Below are 22,997 nucleotides of genomic sequence, written 5' to 3' on the forward strand. Positions count from 1 at the left end.
AGGAGTTTCAAACAAATAATACAAAAAAGAAAAAAACAACCTGAGAGAGGCTAGGGAAAAAGATAGGAAAAAACAAAAACTGAAATCCAATTTGGGGAAAATTGCAAACTACAATATATAGGGAAAAAATATCCAAAATACCTATGTTCAGTGGGGAAGGAGACCTCGAAAATATTAATTCTGAAAAGGACTTATAGAAAGAGGAGGAGTGGACATGGTATTAGCTATGAGTTTAAAATAAAATATGGGATAAAAAGGACCAAAGCAATTTTGGGCTAGGGATCATAGTGCTCGGACATGATAGTACTTTTCTAGTGGGTCTTGTGGACGTGCAACAGAAAGACTGCTCTCAGTGTTTGGTCATCTCTTGGAAAGATGTAGATAAATTTCAGAGAGTTGGGAAAAGAGCAACAAAAATAGCTGCGGCTGAATGGATAGATTTATGAAGAGAGATTATATGAGCTAAATATGTAAAACTAGTTAAGCAACTTTTAAGTGGGAATGGTACATAATAATTCATTAATATTTGTAAGGACACCAAGAATGAAGAGGAATGATTTAGAATGGTGTCAGGGTGGTATAATTTGGAATACTGACATGAAAATAAGAGAAGAATTTTTGTGTGGAATATAAAGGAAAAGTTATTTATAAAAAGTTCTTCCAGTGAAAGTGTCTCTTTTAGGCTATGGGATAGTTTACTAAAGAAAGGCAGAGGAAGCCCTTTCTCTAGGCATATAAAACTGGACTGGACAAAGCAGTAGAAAATGTGTTTTTCATTGGCAATGTTATGGACTAGCAGAGCAATTTTTGATCTCTAATGTCTATGATTTAATGTATACTTATTTAGTTAGCAACAGTCAATAAATACTTTTATAGGCAATGTCTTGCTTTTTTTAAATTAAATGCATAGAATATTGCATGTGTTAATTAAGTTATTGTGGGGCAAATGAATACTTTTTAAAAAAAAATGAATTGGTAAACACTAAAGAGTTTATTAAAGTGTCATGAAAATTATGTAAAATCAATGTGTGACATTCAGGTCCCGTTGAAGTCAATGGATTTCATGCACAGAGACTGCTTGCTTGCTTAAAGTTATCTGTATGCTTAATTTCCTTGTTTAATCAGGTCCTTATGTTCACTTTTGATAACTGGTATTTTTATGTCCTTACTATTGCAGTTTCGCCATAAGAGTGATAACCAGGTGAACAATCGACAGGCTGAAGTACTCATTGATGGCAGGTAAGAAACAGATTTTAACGATGGTGAATTTATTTTTAACTTTTAGATCATCTCACCAATATTCAATCACAATTCTTTTGCATTTGCAAACTATAGGGCTATGCAATTGAACCATCAAAATGTTTTTTTTCCTATAAGATAAAGAGATTTCACAGAGGAATTTCTTGGTTTGATTCAGTTTTAAGATTCACTCTTTCTCATAATCCATATTCCTGATGATTTTAATTAGATTTGGTTGTGTAGAATGATAGGAGAATTTGGGACTGTAGAAATTCTTTAACTCTTATTTTTTAGTTTCATTGTAATTTTGCTCATTGTGCTTCTGTTGTCTCAAACTCCTTTTAAAATTTTCTTTTAAAGATTCATATGAACAGTCTAGAACATTGACTTTAATTCTATTAAACACAAAAAGCGACATTAGAAGAACATTATTAAGGTTCAAAGGTTAAGTACTCAAAATTTAGGAAATGCTAGAATTAAGGTTGCCCGTGCATGCTTGTGATATTTGTTTATATTCAACCTTGGTAATTTGACCTAGTTTCCATTTTTCCATAGGCTTTTCCCCCCATTTTTAGATAATTGAAGATCTCCTGGTTAAGCCAGGGTGTCTCTTGCCATACTTCCTATCTTTCCTATGCAGTGGGAATTGTTTGCTCTTGTGCCCTTAATAATGTCTCTTTGAAAAACTGCCAACTGTCTTCTATTGTTTTTCTCCTTAGACGTGCTTCCCATGGGATCTTACCTACCAATTCCCTGAGTTTGCTAAAGTCTGCCTTCTTGAAATCCATTGTCTTTATTTTGCTGTTCTCCCTTCTACCGTTCCTTAGAATCATGAACTCTATCATTTCATGATCACTTTCATGCAAGCTGCCTTCCACTTACAAATTCTCAGCCAGTTCCTCCCTATTTGTCAAAATCAAATCTAGAACAGCCTCTCCACTGGTAGGTGTCTCCACCTTCTGAAATAAAAAATTGTCTCCAATACATTCCAAGAATTTATTGGATAATCTGTGCCCTGCTGTGTTATTTTCCCAACAAATGTCTGGATAGCTGAAGTCCCCCATCACCACCAAGTCCTGTGCTTTGGATGATTTTGTTAGCTGTTTAAAAAAAGCCTCATCTTCTTCTTCTTCTTCTTCTTCTTCTTCCTGGTTAGGTGGTCTGTAGTAGACCCCTACCATGACATCACCCTTGTTTTTTACCCCTTTTATCCTTACCCAGAGACTTTCAACAAGTCTGTCTCCTATTTCCATCTGAGTCCTCTATTCAGCTCCCATAATGGATGCTTTCCTTTAAATCCTTTTCCAGTTCATTTGAACTGATAATCATATCTATTCCATATCGTGTGGCTTCACAGGATATCCACCACAAGTTTTACATAGTGTGTTGCAACATTAGGTAATGATGTCCATACTCCCAGACTTGCCGTGGAGAAGGCAAAAAAACTCCACCCCATCTTGTGCAATCTGGTTGTGAGGGAAAAACTCCTTCCCAGCCCCACATGGAAACGGGCAAAATTCTCTTTAGTTTTCTCCATTATTTTGCCTGATACAGCATTAGATCTTAGATCATTGTTTTAATCCATTTTGCTAAATAAAATACTTAAGACATAGTTTTCATGATTTCTCATTGCAGAAGAAAGTTTTTTTTAAGAGTTCCATCTGTTTTCAGTTCCTCTGAACTGAAAGGAAAAATGAATTATAGACAATTTTGAATTTTTGTTTACATTTTCCTTTTATTACTTGAGAAATGATGAATGAGGTGTTTGGTTTTGAGGTTTAATCTCTCTCTCACACACACAGGAAGAGGTGGGGGTCAGGAAAACATTAGGGACAGCATTCTAATCCTCACATGGACCATTTCCTCAAACAGGAAAACCTCAGTACATGACTTATAAACTCTTTGGGACAGGGATCATCTTTTTATTCAATGTGTGTACAGTACCTAGCACAGTGAGGTCTTGATCCATGACTGGAGCTCCTGGGTGCCAATGGGACAATACAAATGATTAATAACCATGTTATGAGCAGGGTGAAACCTTGTTACAGGTCAAATTAAAACCTTGCTGAGACTGACAGGTGTGAACATCTCCTTCAGTTATCATAACTATAAGGATAAGTCCATCACAAATTCCTGTATAAGCAAAAGAGGTTGTGAACCCACCCAGGAGATTTTGGAGTGAGGGGGTGGAGGCATTTTGTGGCATAGTGGTTTGGGGGTGTGAGGGAAGGTGGAACACACAGAAACTGAGAACAGACAGAACAGGGAGAGGCAGCGGCAAAAACCAAGAAAGCCAAGCAGTAGCCAGTGAACACAGTGTGACCCTGGAAGAAGCTAGAGAGCGAGCTTTTGAGTCCGTTGTCTAAAGAGGCTTGTTGCTGTAAACTCCCTTTGTTCTGGGTTCCTCCTGCATTCAGAAAAGCTGGATTTAAGCACATGTACATTCTTTGTAAATAAACAAGATTACATCAAAGAAAGTAACAGACTCCATCAATTTCTATATCCAACAGGAATATACCTAGGGCCCTGAACTTTGCCTGGCTGCTTGGGTCAAAAAGGGGCAACAAAAATAACTATGAAGCAATCAAAGTCATTATAGTGCTGTGTCACTCTCCTGCCAGATATCTTTACCACTTCCTCTTTTTCCACATAGAATTCAAACTCCTTCTCATTCTTAAAGTTCTGCCCAGCCTATCCATCACCCTGTTGCCTCCCACTGCACTTTGCACATTCTTCTCTCTGTGTCACTCCCTTTATCTGTTCATTCTATTCTCATCTACAAAGGTGAGTAACCGTCTTTTCTTCTTCGAGTGCTTGCTCATATCAGTTCCAATTAGGTGACTCCCAAGCCTTACCTAGGCAGTGGGATCGGAGTGAGGTATCGCGGAGTGAAGGACCACTGAACCAAATGCAGCATCTCCCCTGGACTGCTGCACTATCGCATAGTGGGAAGTGAAGGTATATACTGATGACCAAGTTGCTGCCCTACAAATCTCCGGTATGGGCACATGAGCCAGAAAGGCGGAGGACGAAGCTTGAGCCCTAGTAGAGTGGGCAGTAAGGTGCGTAGTTGGGACACCAGCCAAGCCATAGCACGCACGGATGCATGATGTAATCCAGGACAAGATGTGCTGTGTGGAGACTGGGAGGCCCTTCATCCGGTCTGCCACCACTACGAACAGCTGGGTCGTCCTCCTAAAGGGTTTCATTTGTTTGATGTAAAAGGTGAGGGCCCTGCAAACATCTAGGGAATGCAGCTGTTGCTCTCGTTGAGAAGCATGCGGCTTCGAGCAGAAGACCGGAAGGAAGATGTCTTGGTTGACGTGGAAGGCAGACACCACCTTAGGAAGGCAGGGTGTGGTCGCAGCTGTACCTTGTCCGTATGAAACACTGTATATGGTGGGTCCGACGTGAGGGCTCGAAGTTCCGATATGTGTCTCACCGAGGTGATAGCGACGAGGAAAGCTGTTTTCCAGGAAAGGTACAGAAGCGAGCAAGTGGCCATCGGCTGGAACAGGGCACCCATGAGCCTGGCTAGGACCAGGTTGAGGTCCCATGTAGGGGCCGGATGCTGAATTTGCGGGTACAGACGTTCCAGTCCCTTGAGGAACCATGGGATTGGAGAAAACCAAGTGCCCGTTTTCGCCCGGGTGGAAGGCCAAAATTGCTGCTAGGTGTACTCTGATGGATGAAACTGCTAGGCCTTGCTGTTTCAAGGACAAGAGATAATCTAAGATGGTAGGTACTGGCACCTCCAGAGGGGCAGTATTGCTCAGGGCACACCAGCAGGAGAAATGCTTCCACTTGGCCAGATACGTGGACCTAGTAGAGGGCTTTCTGCTATCCAAGAATATGTACTGCACCAAGCGGGAGCCACGCAGCTCAGATTGAGTTAGCCATGCAGCATCCATGCTGTGAGATGGAGGGATTGCAGGTCCGGAGGACACAGTCGGCCGTGCTCCTGAGTGATCAGGTCCAGCCAACAACTGGAGTGGAATTGGTATGGTCACCAACAGATCGAGGAGAGTGGTGTACCAATGTTGCCTGGGCCACGCCTGGGAGATCAAGATTAAGTGGGCCTTTGCTCTTCGCAATTTGAGAAGGACCTTGTGGACCAAACGGGAAAGGAGGAAAGGCATAGGCGTCTGATAGGGAGCCCGGGGAGCGCCCCTGGAAAGAGCAGAAAACCTGGCACGTCCGATTCTCACAAGAGGCGAAAAGGTCTATGTGGGGAAACCTCCACTTCTGAAAAAGAGAATGGATAGCGTCCGGGCGAATTGACCACTTGTGAGCCAGGAAGGACCTGCTGAGGTGATCTGCCAAGGTGTTTTGGACTCCCAGGAGAAACGACACCACCAGGTCGATCGAGTGGGCTAAGCAGAATTCCCACAGGCGAATGGCTTTCTGACAGAGGTGGGACAATCGCGCTTCCCCTTGCTTGTTGATGTAAAACATGGCCGTTGTGTTGTCTGTGAAGATTGCGACACAATGTCCCTGAAGGTGTTCGCGGAACACCTGACACACCAGGCGTACTGCTCTTAGTTCCCATACGTTGATGTGCAGGGTTATCTCTTTTGTGGACTAAAGGCCCTGTGTGTGAAGGTCCGCAAGGTGAGCGCCCCAGCCCAGAGATGATGTGTCTGTGGTAGGACTAGGGAGGGCTGTGGGGCATGGAATGGCATCCCCCCGCATACGAAGTTGGGGTTCAGCCACCAAGCCAGGGAGGTTAAGACTTCCATTGGTACTGTGAGCACCTTGTCTAGATTGTCTCGATCTGGATGGTAGATTGATGAGAGCCAGAAGTGGACGGAGGCGTAGTCTGGCATGTCTGGTCACGAAGGTGCAAGACACCATGTGTCCCAGTAGACTGAGGCACGTGCGTGCTGTTGAGGTCGGGAAGCTTCGGAGGCCATGGATAATGCTTGCCATGGACTGGAAGTGGGCATGCAGTAGGCATGCCTGGGTGAGATTTGAATCCAGGACTGCTCCGATGAAGTCTATTCTCTGGGTTGGCTACAAAGTGGACTTTTTGACATTGAGCAGCAGGCCCAGCTGTCTGAACACGTTCATGGTGAACCAAACATGGGATTGCACCTGGAGCTTGGATTGACCCCAAATGAGCCAGTCATTGAGGTACAGAAACACTTGGATCCGATGTCGATGGAGTGAGGCAGCTACGACAGCTATACACTTTGTAAATACTCTTGGTGCCATGGATAGGCCTAAGGGGAGGACTGGAAGTGTCATTAACTGACCACAAAGCGAAGGAGGTGCCTGTGCGACGGGTAGATTGCTATGTGGAAGTACGCGTCCCTCACGACAAGGGCAGTGTACCAGTCTCCAGGATCCAGGGAAGGGATAATGGTCCCCAGGGAAACCATGCGGAACTTCAACTTTACCATAAATTTGTTGAGTCCATGCAGGTCCAGAATGGGCCGTAGCCCCCCATTTGCCTTGGGGATTAGGAAGTAGTGGGAGTAAAACCCCCTGCCCCTCAGATCCTTTGGAACCTCCACTATAGCTCCGATAGCAAGGGGCATCTGCACCTCCTGTAGAAGGAGTTGCTCATGAGAGGGGTCCCTGAAGAGGGACAGGGAGGGAGGGTGGGAAAGGGGACAAAACAAATTGAAGTCGGTATCCACTTTCCACCGTGCATAGGACCCAGCGGTCTGACGTTATGTGGGACCACGCCAGGAGGAAATAGGAGAGGTGGTTGGTGAAAGGTGGGGAAGGATCCTGTAAGGAGACTGGTGCTCTGCCCTCAGGTGCACCTTCAAAAGTGTTGTTTGGGCCCCGCCGATGGTTTGGGGGCGCCTTGGTTCTGGTCTGTCCGAGGACTAGATTGCCTCCTCCTACCACCGCGGCCACATCTTCTAGAAAAGTCCTGTCTTGGCTGGGGGTTAGGGTAGGTGTGCTGCGGTTGGGGTCAGAAGGGCCTACGTTGTGTCACTGGGGTGGAGGGCGTTGGGCTCAGTGCCGCTTCCATGAGGAGCTACTTCAAACAAAAGTCCCGCTCCTTTTTTGTCCGAGGCTTGAATGCCTTACAAATGCGGCACTTATCTGTTTGATGGCATTCCCCCAGGTACTTCAGACAGGAGTCGTGGGGGTCTCCCGTAGGCATCGGCTTGAGGCAGGCCAAGCAGGGTTTGAAGCCCGGAGACCTAGGCATGGGCCCAGTACCGGGAAGGGGAGAAGCCCCTTACCTCCAATCACTATATGTTCTAACTACAAAAACTACTATTAACTACAACTAGAAACTACTAACAACTACACTATAACAACTATCTACAGGTATAAATGAGCAAAGAGTTAGGGAAGTGTAGATCAGCTATGCCGCACTCCACAGTTCCAACGACCGTCCCGGCTGGTAAGAAGGAACTGAGGGGGCGTTGGGTCGGCAGGGGCATATATCCAGTGCCATAAGGGCGCCACTCCAGGGGGTGCCTTAGTCGCACACCTAATTGGAATGGATATGAGCAACACACCTCGAAGAACAACAGTTACAAAGGTGAGTAACCATCTTATGTCTGGGTTCCATCTGAGAGCTTCCAATTTTTAAAAAAATGAAATATTCTTTAAGTTAACAAATATTTTTCTTTTAAAACTGTTATAAGAAGGAAAGGAAAGAACCAAAGAGAAATTGGAAGTTTTCTTTTGGCTTCTAGAATTCCTTACAGATTTCTCTAGCTTGACTGCTTCCTAACTCCAGTCATTGGGATGTGCATTCAGCCACCCTTCTGGAGTATTTCAGTGTCAGTATTTCATCAGATAAGAGGTTTCTATTATGTAAAGACATGAGTTTTGCCACTTTGTGCATAAAACTCCACCAATTTGAACTGGAGTTCTGCTTTCAAATCCTAAGAGAAATTGGCCCTTTATCACTGAATGGCTATCTTCTCTGAGCCCTGGTCTACACTGGCGGGGATGAGGGGGAATCAATCTAAGTTACACAACTTCAGCTACATGAATAACGTAGCTGAAGTTGATGCACTTAGATTGTCTTACCGTGGTGTCTTCACCGTGGTGAGTTGACTGCTGTCACTCCCCCATCGACTCTGCCTGAGCTTCTCGCAGCACTGGAGTACAGGAGTCGATGGGAGAGGGCTCGGGGGTCGATTTATCACGTCTAGACTAGACACGATAAATTGATCCCCACTGGATCAATTGCTGCCCGCCGATCCGGCGGGTAGTGTAGACATACCCTGAGAGAAGAAGAGGACTAAGGTTGGGAAGCGTAAGCTGTCAGAAGCTAGCCTTTTCAGTTGGCTGAATACTCAATTCCTAATATCTTTCCTTGAGTCACATGCCAAGTTTTGTCATATACATAAATCCCTCCTTTTGCCATTTCTAAACTGGATTATTGCAGTCTGCTCTAATTAGAGACTTCTCGGAAACTAACACTGGTGCAGAATGCAGTGATGATATCAGCTCTAGGGATATTTCACCCATCCCTTTTCAACTGTCCAGGCTTCTTACTGACTTTCAAGTGCAATTAAATGTTAGGGTGTACATTAAAAATCCAGTAAATAAAAACATGTTTAGGAAGTCTTTTCTTTTTGCTGGGGTATACATTTTTAAATAAAAAAGGTCTCTTTAGACTAAACCTCTAAGGACCAAGATCCTATTAATTCAGTGTTTGGCTTGTGGAAAAAACAGCTAACTATCAGTTTACCTTTCTAGCCAAGACATATAATAATTTTATGTGGTTAAAAAAAACATTCTAAACAATATAGTGAAAACATGTAATAGGTTTCTGTTTAGAAACAAACAAAAACCAGCCAAATATTTTGCCTTTCAGTTTCTTGTAGCTGAAACCATGGTTTTTAAATTAAACAACAGATCTTTACAGAATTATAGGGCCAAGCATGTGCACTTGGAATGCAGAATTTGGCCCTTATAAATTGCAGTTACTTTTAAGATTACACTATTTCTAGAACAGGATAAAATTTGGCCACTAAATTGCTTGATAGTGTGTGCTTAACTGTGGACACAGTTTGACAGCATTTTTATGGACAAGTGCACAGCATTTTTCAGCTTCTCTTCTCCTTTGTGACCTCTTCCCCCTAGCCCTCCTCCACTCAAGTACCATATGTGCTATGCATAATATTCATCAATGTTTGCAGTGAGTGTAGTGTAAGGTGAGAACTCACCAGTCTTGGTACCTTCAGACTGCTGTATAGGAAGTTTATACTTGTCTCTAACATAAAGATTTTGTGAATAGATAGCTGCTGCCACAAAAGATTCCCATGCAAATTTTCTCTTAAAAATGTCCTTGCATCACATGCCATAGTAAATTTCATGCTGCTTTCATTACTAACTCATGTAAGTCACACAAAGAGCAATAATGAAAAGCAGTCCTGTCATTTCTGAATTTTTGATGTTGTCATAATTGCAGTTATATCCTATGTATCATACAAGTAAAATTTGAGTAAGTAGGATCCTTACCGGGCATTACGGACAATCTCTATTCTTGCTCTTTTCATCTCTTCTTTTGAGAAGAAGTGTTCTACCAACAGCTCTCCCAGGAGATTTGACAAACTGGCAGCACTGTCACTTTTTCATTAACAACAGATTGCATTATTAAATGGTTTGGAAATCTAAGAACACCAAGTAATTGTACCCATTTGCCCTTATATAGTAAATTATGAGGATAGTTTTCCATCTGCAACAGCAGTTCCCTTGCCCAAGTGGTCCTGCTCATGTAGAGAGGTGTTTTTGCATATATGTAGGATCTTTAGAGATAATTTGCTCCCTCTTCTGGCATTTGTTTTTAGAAGTGAAGCAAAAATGTTCTTTCTTTGGTGTGAAAGTTTCTCACTGCCAAATTGTTATTTCATAAAGGGAACAGGCTATCAGTAGGAGAAATTTATATTATCGTATTTATATCAGAACATCACAGTGTTCTGAATAAGGTTTATCAATATATACCAGGGGTGGCCAAACTGAGCCTGAGAAGGAGCCAGAATTTACCAGTGTGCATTGCCAAAGAGCCATATTAACATGTCAGCAGCCCCCCATCAGCTCCCCCACCTTGCCCCCAGTGTTTCCCACCACCCACCAGCAGCACTGCCGATCAGCACATAACCCTCCATCCCTGCGCCTCCCGCCCACCGCGATCAGCTGTTTTGTAGTGTGCAGGAGGCTTGGGGGTGGGAGGACAAGGAGCAAGGGCGCAGCAGACTCAGGGGAAAGGGTGAGGGCCTTGGGGGAAGGAGTGGAGTGGGGCCGGGACCTGGGGCAGAGCAAAGGGTTGAGCAGTGAGCACCCCCACCCCGGCACATTGGAAAGTTGGCGCTTGTAGCTCCAGCCCTGGAGTTAGCGCCTATGCAAGGAGCTGCATATTAACCTCTGAAGAGCTGCATGTGGCTTCGGAGCCACAGGTTGGCCACCCCGATCTATACTGTAGATTATTATGCACAAAGAGTGCTGATAGGATGCTCCATGAAGTCAATGGGAGCTGTGTTTTCTTTCTTGCAAAATGAAGTTTTCAACTATTTCTGTCTCTTGCATTACAGTTTTGTTTTTTGCATTGGACACCAAATACAGAAGGAAGCTATGCCCAAGCCCAAGCCCAAATAATGCTTCTTTTGACCAAATGACTGGGCAACATGTGGCATCAGCAAGAACTACTTGTGAAGTCTTTTTTAAAATAGAACATTAATCCTTCCGATAGCAAAGAGGCATGGATAGCACTGCAGGTTTTGTCACAGTGATAAAAATGTCAGAGAGAGTGATTTTTCATTTTGTCCGTGACTCTTTGTGTCAGGGATTTTTCTTAGTGCTCATGATTTTATAGGCCATGAATCTTGAGGGGCCACCCGGTTCGTGGCCCTACCACTTTTGCTGTCACAGCCCAGCTTGGGGCAGGTGATCTGGTGGCACCAGGGCTAGAGGATGGCAGGGTGTCACAGGGAGAGGACCCTGCTTGCATGCTATGGCAAGAGCCAACAGGCCAGAGCAAGAAGCTGGGTCAGGTCTGCGGTACAGGAGCTGCTGCTGCAGGTTGAGTGTTGGGCAGGCTTCTTGTACAACTCTCCTGCCCCCAAGCCTTCCACCACCCAAGGGCAGGACCCGTCCCCATCATGTGGATCTCTCTTTTAAATGGTGCTCCCGTGACTTCCCCCCAAACCCTTAAACCTGTGACTTTTACTAAATTTACTATGACTGATGTTGACTTTTTGATTAAAAAATGCTGTGACAAATCTGCAGCCCTAGCCTTGAACAGTATCAGCTGCAGTGGGCACTTGTCTAAATGTGCTGTGGTAGGATTATGTCTGTTGTGCCGAGTTTTCTTCCTCCTTGTTTCTTTTCCTTGAGATTCCACTCTCAGTGAGCAGCCCATCAGCAATTGCTTCCATTTCTCTCACTAACTTCTCTCCCCATCCTCACATGACTAACAATGGTGAATTCAACTCACAGGATTGTGGGTGCATTGGATTCTGTTCAATGTTCTGGGCTAAGTGAACCATATGAAACTGTCTACTTAGTGAGGGCAGACATTAAATTGATAAGTGTCTGAGAAGTGGTGAGATGTATCTGGAGAACAGTTAAACTGCAAAATGAAGGGCTGGGATTTTTGTGAATTCTCTTTCCCTGATGTTTGCAGTGTTATATAAATTTGTATTCAAACTAAAAATATGTTTTTGATCATTTTAGCCACTCTAAGCATTTTTTGTTGTATTTCGCTTTGCATATAGATACTTCAAAACAGTCTGTAAGCTTCAGTTTAACTTTGAGCACAAGTCCGTTTTGTTTAAAAGAAAGGTCAGTGAAACATACTTTCACAATTACTTTATATAAGCAATGATATATTAGCCCAAAGAAACTATGACACTCCTACAGACTTTCTTTATTGGTTGGGTAAAGCACCTATCGTTTGACTATAGGTCCATTTATAATACTTAAATAGAAACAAAGAAAAAACATAATAAAATCCACACAACATAGCAAACCACCCAGCCAAAGCCATCCAGGCAGAAGAATAATTGCACCAAATAATCAAGTAGTAGTAACCATATACAGGCTTCAAACTGTCATCTTACAAAAAGACTACAAATAAAAGGTGAACATTGCAAAGTGCCCTTAGGTTAACTAATTCAGTCTTTGGCAGACCGGAGGCTGGGGAGGGGGTGAAGAGAGGGACCAAGTTTTAGAGTTGTGGAGAACTCAGACATCAAAAATGGTAAGTCTATTTAAAAACTCCAAAATTACAATTGCATTATAGCTGGTGATACATTCGCTAGTATTTAAATGCCCAATTTATATTTTTAAAATCTCAACACAATTCAAACTATTCCATTTGTATCCTTCCAGCTGTTGGGATCTAATAGTCATCATTTATCAAAAGCTAAATAGTAGTGACAGGTCTGAAAATACTCCAGTAATACTCCGTTGTAGCTGTTTATCTTGTCAATGTACTAGGAAAGATTTTGTTCTTGAGTTATTTCACCTGAAGACACAGATATTCAATTCAAATGATGTCCTCTTTTCTGCACCTGCAACTAATTACAAAAAAAGCAAACATCATTCTGGGATGTATTAGCAGGAGTGTTGTAAGTAAGACACAAGAAGGAATTCTTCCACTGTACTTGGCGCTGATTAGTCCTCAGCTCAAATACTGTGTCCAGTTCTGGGCACCACATTTCAGAAAGATGTGGACAAATTGGAAAAAGTCCAGAGAAGAGCAACAAAAATGATTGAAGGTCTGGAAAACATGACCTATGAGGGAAGATGGAAAAAAAATGGGCTTGTTTAGTCTGGAGACAAAAAGACTGAGAGGGGACATAACAGTTTTCAAGACCATAGAAGGTGGTTATAAGGAGGAGGGAGAAAAATTGTTCTCCTTATTCTCACCCCCTGGCTTGAAAACCCTGTAGGTTTTTTCATTATCAAAAATTACTGTTTGCAAACTTGGGAAGCACTATGCTGTTTGGCAGCTAGTACACAAGTAAAGGGTTTACTTATACTAATACCAGATGCCAGTATTCTTCTAACTTGTCCAGTTTCAGATAAAAAGGCCTGGACTGTTCATTTGTTCCTTTTCTGAAGATTCATATTTGGCAAAACAACAACTCTACTTATATTACTGTGGCCTGGCTGGATAATACCATCAGCCCTGTTTTGGTTGCCTTTATCCAATAAGATATTTGGTTCAGCATGAGCTTTAGCATGGGGTGGGGTGGGGTTATGCCTGTGCTTTGTGCATCTTGCCTGACATGTGGGTACTGCCCCACTAAAAGACAGAATAGTTTGTGTGTGTCCATTTGATAGGCAAATCCCAGGATAAAACGTGGCAGGGGGGAGATCGTCAACTAGTGTAAAGTGTCATAGCTCCATTGAAGTCAACAGCTGAGAATCTTCCCCAAGGAATGTTGATGATATCCAGATGACTTTGCTACTACTTTGGAGCTCTCTGTGATTTGAGTTCTTCTTATCTCATGAGTTATCAAGACTTATTTTTCAGGGTGATTTCAATGTCCATGTCTAGAATAAGTCTCAAGCTTTCACTCAGTGACTCCCTGATATAGCTTCAGGCTCAGCCTGGACACGTTGAAGGAATTAAAAGAATAGCTTTGTCATGGCGTAAATATAATAATTGCTGTTTCCTAATGGTATCCCCACCTCTTTTGGAGTAGAGGGACTGTTATAATGGTTCATCATAGGAGCTAACAGACCCAGGTGGGTTCTAAGTACCTCTAGGCAGGGCTGTCCCCTTCCCCCCGAGGCCTCAGAGACATGCTAGCAGCCAGCTGCTTCCGGGAGCAGCATGAGGCTATGGCAGGCAGGCAGCCTGCCTGAGCCCCACTGCACCGCCAGCCGGGAGCCACCTGTGGTAAGTGCCTCCTGGCCAGAGCCTGAACCTCGCATCCCCTCCTTCACCCCACCACCCTGCCTAAGATCAGAATCTCCCTCCTGCACCCTAACTCCTTCCCAGACCCTGCACCCCCTCCTGCACCCCAATCCCCTGCACCCTCAAGCATCAAACTCCCTCCCAGGAAAAAGACTTGTCTACAGGGGCCCCACAAAATCTAATACCCCCAGGCCCACAGGAGAGTTAACCCGGCCCTTCCTCTAGGGCAGTGGTCTTCGACCTTTTTATGGACAAGATCACTTTTTGAATTTAAGATCAACCCAGGATCTATCCTGCCCCTTCTCTGAGGCCCCTTCCCTTCCCTGAGGCCCTGCCCACTCACTCCATTCCCCCCTTGCTTGCTGTCCCCCACCCTCACTTTCACTGGGCTGGGGCAAGGAGTTGGGGTGTGGGAGGGGGTGCAGGCTCTAGGCTGGGGTCAAGGAGTTCAGAGTATGGGAGGAGGCTCTGGGCTGAGCCTGGGGCAGAGGATTGGGGTGCAGGAGTGAGGGGTGCAAGCTCTGGGAGGGAGTTTGGGTGCAGGGATCATATGGTCACACTGCACCCAATCTCACAGAATCCACTGGACTTTTCATGAATTTTACTTTTTATTAGTGTCATTTGTGATTTATAGATCCAAAATCCTTCAGGGATTGTCACAAATCAGTGTAACATTCTCAACTGTGAGATGTGCACTGGCTGAGCCTGGGACAGGGGCTTGGGGTGCAGAAGTGAGGGGTGCTACGGCCGGGAGGCACTTACACAGGTGGCTCCTGGCTGGTGGCACAATGGAGCTCAGGCAGGCTGCCTGCCTGCTGTGGCCCCACGCCATTCCCGGAAGCGACCGGCTGCTGGCACATCTCTGCGGCCCTTGGAGGAAGGGGGGCAGCAGGTCTCCGTGTGCTGCCTGCGCTCACAAGTGGCGCCCCTGCAGCTCCCATTGGCTGGTTTCGGGCTAATGGGAGCTGCAGAGACGGTGCTAGTGTCGAGGGCAGCGCGCAGAGCTGCCTCCCGCCCCACCCCTCCAGGGGCTGCAGAGATGTGCCAGTAGCCAGCCACTTCCAAAAGTGGCATGGGACCATGGCAGGCCTGCCTGAGCTGCTGGACTTTTAGCAGCCCGGAGATTGTGATCGACTGGCAGAGGCTTCAGGATTGACCAGTTGATCGTGATTAATGGGTGGTGACCATCACATCACTACTGTAAACAAGGACATGATTTGAGAACTGGCACAGTAATGTTTTCATTTAATGTATATGGCGCTGATGAAAATATGAACTGTAACATTGCTGGGAGTCACCAGGTGATTCTCTTAGAGATACTTCTAATTCTTTTTATTTGAACTTACAGTATAAGCATCATCTCTGGGAGAAATGCTCATGGTCAGCTATGATGCAGTTATTTTTTAAACAGAGCATGGTGGCAACAGATTTTCTTCTTTGTCTGTTTCAATCCTTCTTGGGTGTAGTTATTTTTTGCTTGTTTTGTGGTTATAACATGTAGGCAAAGCAATCCATGGTGCCAAAACATTAACTTTACAGAAGATTTGCCAAATCAACTCACAGTAAAATTAAATATTGAGTTCCTTGACTGTAAATGACTTTTCATAAATAAAACCATAGGTCCCCAATATTCTGCTAGATTTCCTGAGGGCTAAGCCAGTTTGAGGTTCCACTGAGGCAGAATATTTGTTTTTCTGGAATTAGTCTGTGAAGATTTTTCTTTAAAATTGAATTGTTTTGGTTTTGATTATTTCTAAATAAATAACATATATTCTGAAGATATTAAAAGCCAGCTATTTTCTGATCGCTCATTTGTTTAAACAGACTTTTGAATTGTAAATAATGTATTAATGTAAAGCAGTCACAGAACAAAAATGTCTCAAATGGCAAAAATAATTACCAATAAATGAATCTCAAGCGATCAAATGTAACAAATGGAAGGACTGTAACATAGACTTGGAAGAGTTGCAGTACAAGAGCAAACAAAAAGAGAGAACAATCCCAGTGATCATAGAAACAAGTAGAGATTTAATGGGCAGGTAGTGATCAGTGCACAGGGTGGGCATAGGGATGTTTTGCTCCCCTGTGTAGTATGAATTCCATTGAATGCCACTGAGTTCCTGTTAAAAATAACAATAAAAAGAAAGCCCCAGAATGGGTAAACTTTCAGTCCATAGAACCATGTCTTGTTTCAAAAGGCAGCAGTTTAATCAATACATTTCAGGCCGTTAGTTTTACTCTTCCAGAGCTGGTTGTCCCATTGTACAAGACTTGCATGTAAACGTTTGTGCAAAGTTTAAAATATTTAGTATTAGACTTGTTGGAGCCCTGATCCTCTGTTAAATTAAGCTATTGTGTGCAGTTGTTCTTTGCATGACTGCATATTATGTACAAGTGGAATCAAGATAAAGCATCATTGATACAATGCTGCCTCCCCAAAAAGAAGTGGATGTTATCAAACAGGAATTCATAAAAAACATCAATGAAGTTGGAAGCCTTCTAGTAGGTTGGTGCTACATATTTACAGTTGATATCCTTATTAACAGGAGAGGCAACTAAAGAAAACTGATAGAAAACTAGGTAGCTGCCTGGTTCACACAATTTTCCCTAACAGCATAGTATGAAAATAGTTTGAGGTAATGTTTGGCAACTACTTGTTTATGAATCTCTTGTCTTACCTGTAGGGAGGAGGGAGAGACTCTTGTTGTTAGCCAGATACATCTCTGATCAGGGATAGTTTTTTGATTGGTGGGGCCCCAAGCTATCTGAGAAGGGCAGAGGTGTGGGGAGGATTAAGCAGCACAAATATATGGGGGATTTAGAGGGAGTACAGAAGTATAGGGACCAAACAGTTGCTTGCATTGCATGTGCCTAGGACCAGATTTGCTTGTGTCTAAATGGATATTTATAACTTAATTTTTTTATCCCAGCAATGCTGGATACTTAACCATACCAGACTGACCCCTGGAGAAACACTGTTATTTTGTTTTTCTGCATCGCACATAACATCGTATTAGTTGCTGAGCTGCATAATTAGTTTTTTTTTCCAAATTCAACATTCTGCTCTCTCTTGACCGTCTCTAGTACAGACTGATTGGTTAAGAGCCCCACTAGGGGCATCTGAATGGCTAATCTAATGCTGTCTTGTGTATTGGTGCCACAGCTGGTCAGGTTATTCCCTTCCGTAGGGAGTATGGTTTATTCTGTACTGGTGTTTTTAAAGTATAGGTACTGTTGTTCCATGTTACACATGTTATATTCTCTGAAGTGTGGTCTCTGCAAGGAGAACTAATTCACAAATGTGTCTTCAGAACGAGAAATTGCAACTGTTAAGTGAAAACTCAGACTTTGGTAAAAGTTGATCTTTAACCTAAGATGCTTTTTAATACTTGAGCCCCAAGAAGTGGGATTTTGTTATGTCAAATGCTAATGGAAAATGCTAAAGTGGCGGTTCATACAAAAAGCATTAGATATGTTGCCACCAATATCCTGATGTTTAAATTGTATTTTGTTCTATCATCATAATCCTTCATTTATATATTTCACCTTGGCACTTTCTAGAGATGAAATTAAATCTTGTCTACACTAGGGAATTCCACAAAAACAAAACGAAACAAACTGGTACGCTCATCAGACTACCCAAATTGGTACCAGGACATCTGGGAGCTCCGTTACAGATGCAGCTCTAGCAGCCCTCGCCACAAAATGGTGGTAAAAATGCCAGAAGCAGTTTGAGCCCTGTCCAAATCTATCTGTATTCATTGAATAGCTGTATTTGCAAGCCTGGCTTCTACTGGAGTCACTGTAATGCACGTACAGTGAATCCACGGGGCTCCAGTGAATCCTTATGGTTTCCTTATGTGGGAGCAGAACAGGATTCCATGTGTCATGAGGTGACCTGTTAAGCAGGGCTGAATTTTGAAAAGCAATAGAAATATCAGAATAGTAAGCATTTTGTTCCTCAGTATTTTGACATTTTAATTGGGATAATATCTATCCACAGAATCATGATTTGAACTCTATGCTACCTGAACTCATTGAGGACATTACAGGAAAGTCAAAAAGCAAAATTTAAAAGAGTTAATAGACAGAGAGCTCCAAAGCCGTTCATGTGCTCTGATGCATTCTCTTTTTCATTCTCACTGTGTGTTTCTCTCTCAATCTCTCCCCATTCTGAAATCAATTTAAGCTGGGATTTTCTATAGAGTCTTTGGAGTTTAGGCTTCCAGCTTCCCATTGGCATTGACTTATTAACTCATTTGAAACTCCCACCCCTAAATGTTCTGTCTCTTCTCCCTTTCCAACTAGTGCAGCTTAATATTTTTTCTGATGTGTTATGTCAGCTAATCAAAATGTCCAAGACAATCTAGGTTCAAACTGGTATCTGCTGTTTAGTATATAGTTTTCAGATGTTGTCCGAAGGATTTTTTTTTTCTACACACAATATAGCACATTCTGCTTACGTAACTGTAAAATGGATCAACTCTTTTGGAGCTGTCAGCCTTCAGCTGCATACACATTTAAAGCATAGCACAACAGCATATTGCAGTGATCCAACAGGGCAGAGTGATGGCTTTGGGTGTGGTTGGGTATGTAAGTTAATTTTTAAAACTACTGTTTTGACTGAATTTATGGCCCCTGCATAAAGCCAGAGTAATTTGTCTTTGTGGGTGAAAGGTGTGGAGTTTCTTGATTTAAAATTAAACATAATATATACTGCTTTATTAAATATTAATTGGAGATGCATGAAGTCACCACTCCAAATAAATTGAGATATAAAATGTACAGTTTTTGGAGTGGGAATTAACACTCTAATCTGGCCAAGATGCAGGGCTACAGTGGAGCCTTTGGATTGCTCTTCTTCATTGTTTGCACAATCCGTTACGATGACTGGATCTACATAGTTGGAGATCTCACGGCCTCATTTTAACCCTCCATTCCACCTTCCATGTTGACCTATGTGGAGCCAGTAGAGACTGCTTTCGGGGAAGACTAATTAGGGTACATCAACACTGTATTTTAAAACCTATGGTAGCAAATCTCAGAGCCTGGGTCTACAGATTCAAGCTCACACGGCTCTCACTACACTGCTAAAAACCTTCCAGAAAAAAAGTTCCTTTAAAAACACACCAAAAGGCCCAAGCATGAACATCCCCCGGGGATGTTTCACTGTTTAAAAATCATATTTAAATAGCATAGTTGCAGCGCTTTTAAAAAAGCCAAAAAATTCATGATTGAGCCTGAGGCTGCCCCGTATTTCAAGATGATGTGAGCTCCCCACTCTTATCCCTCCAGAACAGAATGATTTCAGGGCAAAACATGAGCCATAGCTTTGGATTTTCTGACTTTTTCAATATGTGTCAGAGACTAATGTTAATATTAATAAGTGGGTTTGCTTAGTGGTTTTCCTGGATTCCTCTTGAATCCTTAGCCCTCAAATGTCATGGTGACTTGTCCCTCTGCTGGGGGAGGACTGGCTGCAGTTCTGAGTTGCCTGTTAGAGATCACTTGAAGAGCAAGGTTATGCTTTATCTCTGAGCAGAGCACTAATTCTCCAGCACTTTCAGCTCTTGCTGGGATTAACGTTCTTTAAACAGATTTTATAATGACTAGATTAACAACAGATTACTAATGTCAATTAGAGTTGGGCCCAAACTATGATATTCGCCTCTAGTTTGGGATACAAATTATCATGAAACGCGGGTGTAAGGATCCAGGGTCCTATTTGGACTATAAATGATGACTAAAACTTCTATCTTTATCAATTAAATTTTCCCTCAAGTTTTGTCCTACAAATTAGCATGAGAAACAACAATACTGCAAATAAATTACATTCCCTACAACTGTTTCCTTTAAAGATTATCCAAATACATAAGTGCACCTGAAAAACTAAATAAAATTAAGTTAAATGTGCTGCAACTAACATACAATTCCCCACTTAAGATAAAGAACAGAAGAGAAGAGAGCTTGAAAATGAGTGAATTCTGGCTCTAGATGAAAATGCTGCAGTTGAAAACTTTCCAGAACAACATGTACTTGGATCAGTATTAAAGAGAAGTTCTTCGAATGTCTAAGCCAAATGACCTAGCATGCTGATAGTGCAGGGCATATTTCACAATTGTATAAATATTTAAACTGTTTTCCAGCCTATAAGACAAGTAAATTAGATTTTTTAAAGCTAAAAATAAAACCAACCTTTATTACTACCTTGTAATAACCCATCTTTATTCTGAATTTGACTGGAATTGGCCAGTACTGCTATATTATCACTACAGAGAAGTACTTTATTAATGCTTCATTGCAATAGGACACAAGCTCGCTGACATCTCAGTGAATTTTATACAAAAACATCTGAAAGTTACATTGATGCACATGGTCTGTTTTTCCTCTGGCTGGCTACAGTTTTGGGGAATCCTTGCAAAAATGTCAATAGGGCCCCATTTATTTCTGCCTTTCCGATTCAAGGCAATATCTAATAATTGCAGAGCCCTTTGCTGCATTGTAATTAGGGTCCTACCAAATTCATGGCTGTGAAAAACACACCATGCACTGTGAAATCTGGTCTCCCCTGTGAAATCTGGTCTTCTGTGAACTTTTACCCTGTACTATACAGATTTCACGGGGGAGAACAGTGTTTGTCAAACTGGGGGTCCCAACTCAAAAGAGGATTGAGGGGGGTCACAGTGTTATTGTAGGGGGTTGTGGTATTGCCACTCTTACTTCTGCATTGCCTTCAGTGGCCAGAGAGTGGAGGCTGCTGGCCAGCGCCCAGCTCTGAAGTCAACGCCCCACCAGCAGCAACGCAGGAGTAAGAGTGGCAATACCATACCGTGCCACACTTACTTCTGTGCTGCTGCCTTCAGAGTTGAGTCAGGACCCCTAGAGTTACAACATTGTGAAATTTCTGATTTAAATATCAGAAATAATGCAATTTATGACTTTAAAAATCCTATGACCATAATGGACCGTGAATTTGGTAGGGCCCTAATTATAATGCATTTGAATTAGCCAGTGCAAACATGGAAGAGTTTTTCAAATGTTAGCAACAATGAATACTTGTTCAAGCAAGCTTGAAAACAGCTTGCTATTTCATTTTTTCTTCTGTTTTCTTTGTTCCCATTATTTTCTTTCCTTTTCTTATTCTTTTTTCCATGTCTTATCTCACTCATCTAAATCTTCCTTCCCACTTTGCTGTCTCATGTTTTTATTTCCCTTCTCCATCTCTGTTTCCTGCTCTTCAGTCATATGTGTAATGATTATGACAAAGATCCTTCTAGTATACAGGAATCTGGTAGGGATCTTACTGAATAAAGTCTTTACTAATGTTATCGCCAACAGAAATAATTATAAAATGGATAGTAGTCAGTAGTTTGTCATACAGATGATTTGTTAATAATGGAACATAGTGTTTGTTTTGAGTAGGGCACTGTGAGCATTGATATTTGTAGTGTAATAGTGCATATTTAATACCTTGTAAATAACCTTAAGACTACAAGTGTAAATTACTATCTCTCACTAAACATATTTCTAGAAAAAAATAAGTGTGTATGTGTGTGCGTTTTATCTTTCATAGATTACAGAATGAAAAATGGATGAATGTAAGACCCGGTGACATCATTAAACTGGAGAATAATACATTTGTAGCTGTAAGTAATTCAAATATTTTCTTCCATAGTACATGTCACAGAGAAATAAAATAGTAACAAATACTTGCCTCTCTCTATCTTTCTGTGTGTATTGTTTGGCTGTTGCCCCTTGTTTCCCACATGCATTGATACCCCCTTTGGAAATGAGGGGGGTCTACACTACCGACCGGATCGGAGGGCAGCGATTGATCCAGCGGGGGTCGATTAACCGTTTCTAGTATAGATGCGATAAATTGACCACTGAGCGCTCTCCCATCGACTTTGGTACTCCACCAGAATGAGGAGCACAAGCGGAGTTGATGGGAGAGCGTCAGACATCTACTTACCGCAATGAAGACACCGCAGTAAGTAGATCTAAGTACGCCGAATTCAGCTACGCTATTCACATAGCTGAAGTTGCATATCTTAGATCGGCCCTGCGCGGTAGTGTAGACAAGCCCTTGCTTTGACTCTGTATAACTTAAAATACTTTTCTCAGGAGGATGGTATTGTAATCAAACACAAATATACATCTGAGTAATGTTTAAAGTTTTATTTACATGTATAGAAAACCACTCTTCACTTACTCCTTTGTGCTTATGTAAAATAAAGGCCTAAAAGTGTATTTACAGCTCATCCTGTCAAGGTCTATTATATTATAAATGCTCCGTCAAAAATACTATGATCTGTCAAGTAAAAGTGGGCACATTTTTTATGATGTGAAGTACTGGCATCACCAAGACAGCAATAACTTTTTCTAGCCCTATCCGGTAGTGAAGGCACTATGCATTCATGGTATGCTGAATCACCTGTACCCAAAATCCTGCAGGAATTTTTCATTGCAAAACCTTAATGTTCATGAATGGGAACCATTTTAAATATGAAAAGACTCACTTTTACAAATTTTAGATCAGATTATCCTCTAATTTCAATGGAAGTACACTGATTTACACTGTCTAAAGATCTGGACCTTGTGTAAAAAAAAAAAAAAACAAAAAAAAAACAAAGTCAATTCATCCACCTCATGGATTTATTGAAGTCACTGAAGCCGTGCCAGTTTACACCAGGTGAGGATCTGGTCCATAAAGTCTGTATGTATGTTTTCTCTGTTTGGTAATTTAGGGGAAAAAATTAAATTTGTTTCAGACATGAGAATTTGAAAGAAGTATTTGTGCTATATATTTAGATAAGAAAAATTACAGAGAACATGGTGGTGTATCTTGGAACTTTTTTGTATCTTATATGAGCCTTTTCTCAATCTTTTTACAGCTTTTCGAGATGAC

At 42.2% G+C, this 22,997-nt stretch overlaps 1 protein-coding gene across 5 annotated transcripts in view; it reads left to right on the plus strand.

Moving 5' to 3' along the window:
* Positions 1–22,997, plus strand: part of ATP8B4 (ATPase phospholipid transporting 8B4 (putative)) — a 152,154-nt gene that overhangs the window by 48,553 nt on the left and 80,604 nt on the right. For all 5 annotated transcript variants that reach the window (XR_005585498.1, XM_039491658.1, XM_039491659.1 and 2 more), the window contains exons 5-6: positions 1,178–1,239; positions 21,663–21,735. Coding sequence is in view for 4 of the 5 variants with exons in the window: in XM_039491658.1 (XP_039347592.1) it covers positions 1,178–1,239; positions 21,663–21,735 (135 nt within the window). In the remaining variant the exon portion in view is untranslated. The remainder of the gene's footprint in view (positions 1–1,177; positions 1,240–21,662; positions 21,736–22,997) is intronic.

The sequence above is a fragment of the Mauremys reevesii genome, linkage group 10, assembly GCF_016161935.1.
Source record: "Mauremys reevesii isolate NIE-2019 linkage group 10, ASM1616193v1, whole genome shotgun sequence".
NCBI classification, from domain to species: Eukaryota; Metazoa; Chordata; order Testudines; family Geoemydidae; genus Mauremys; species Mauremys reevesii.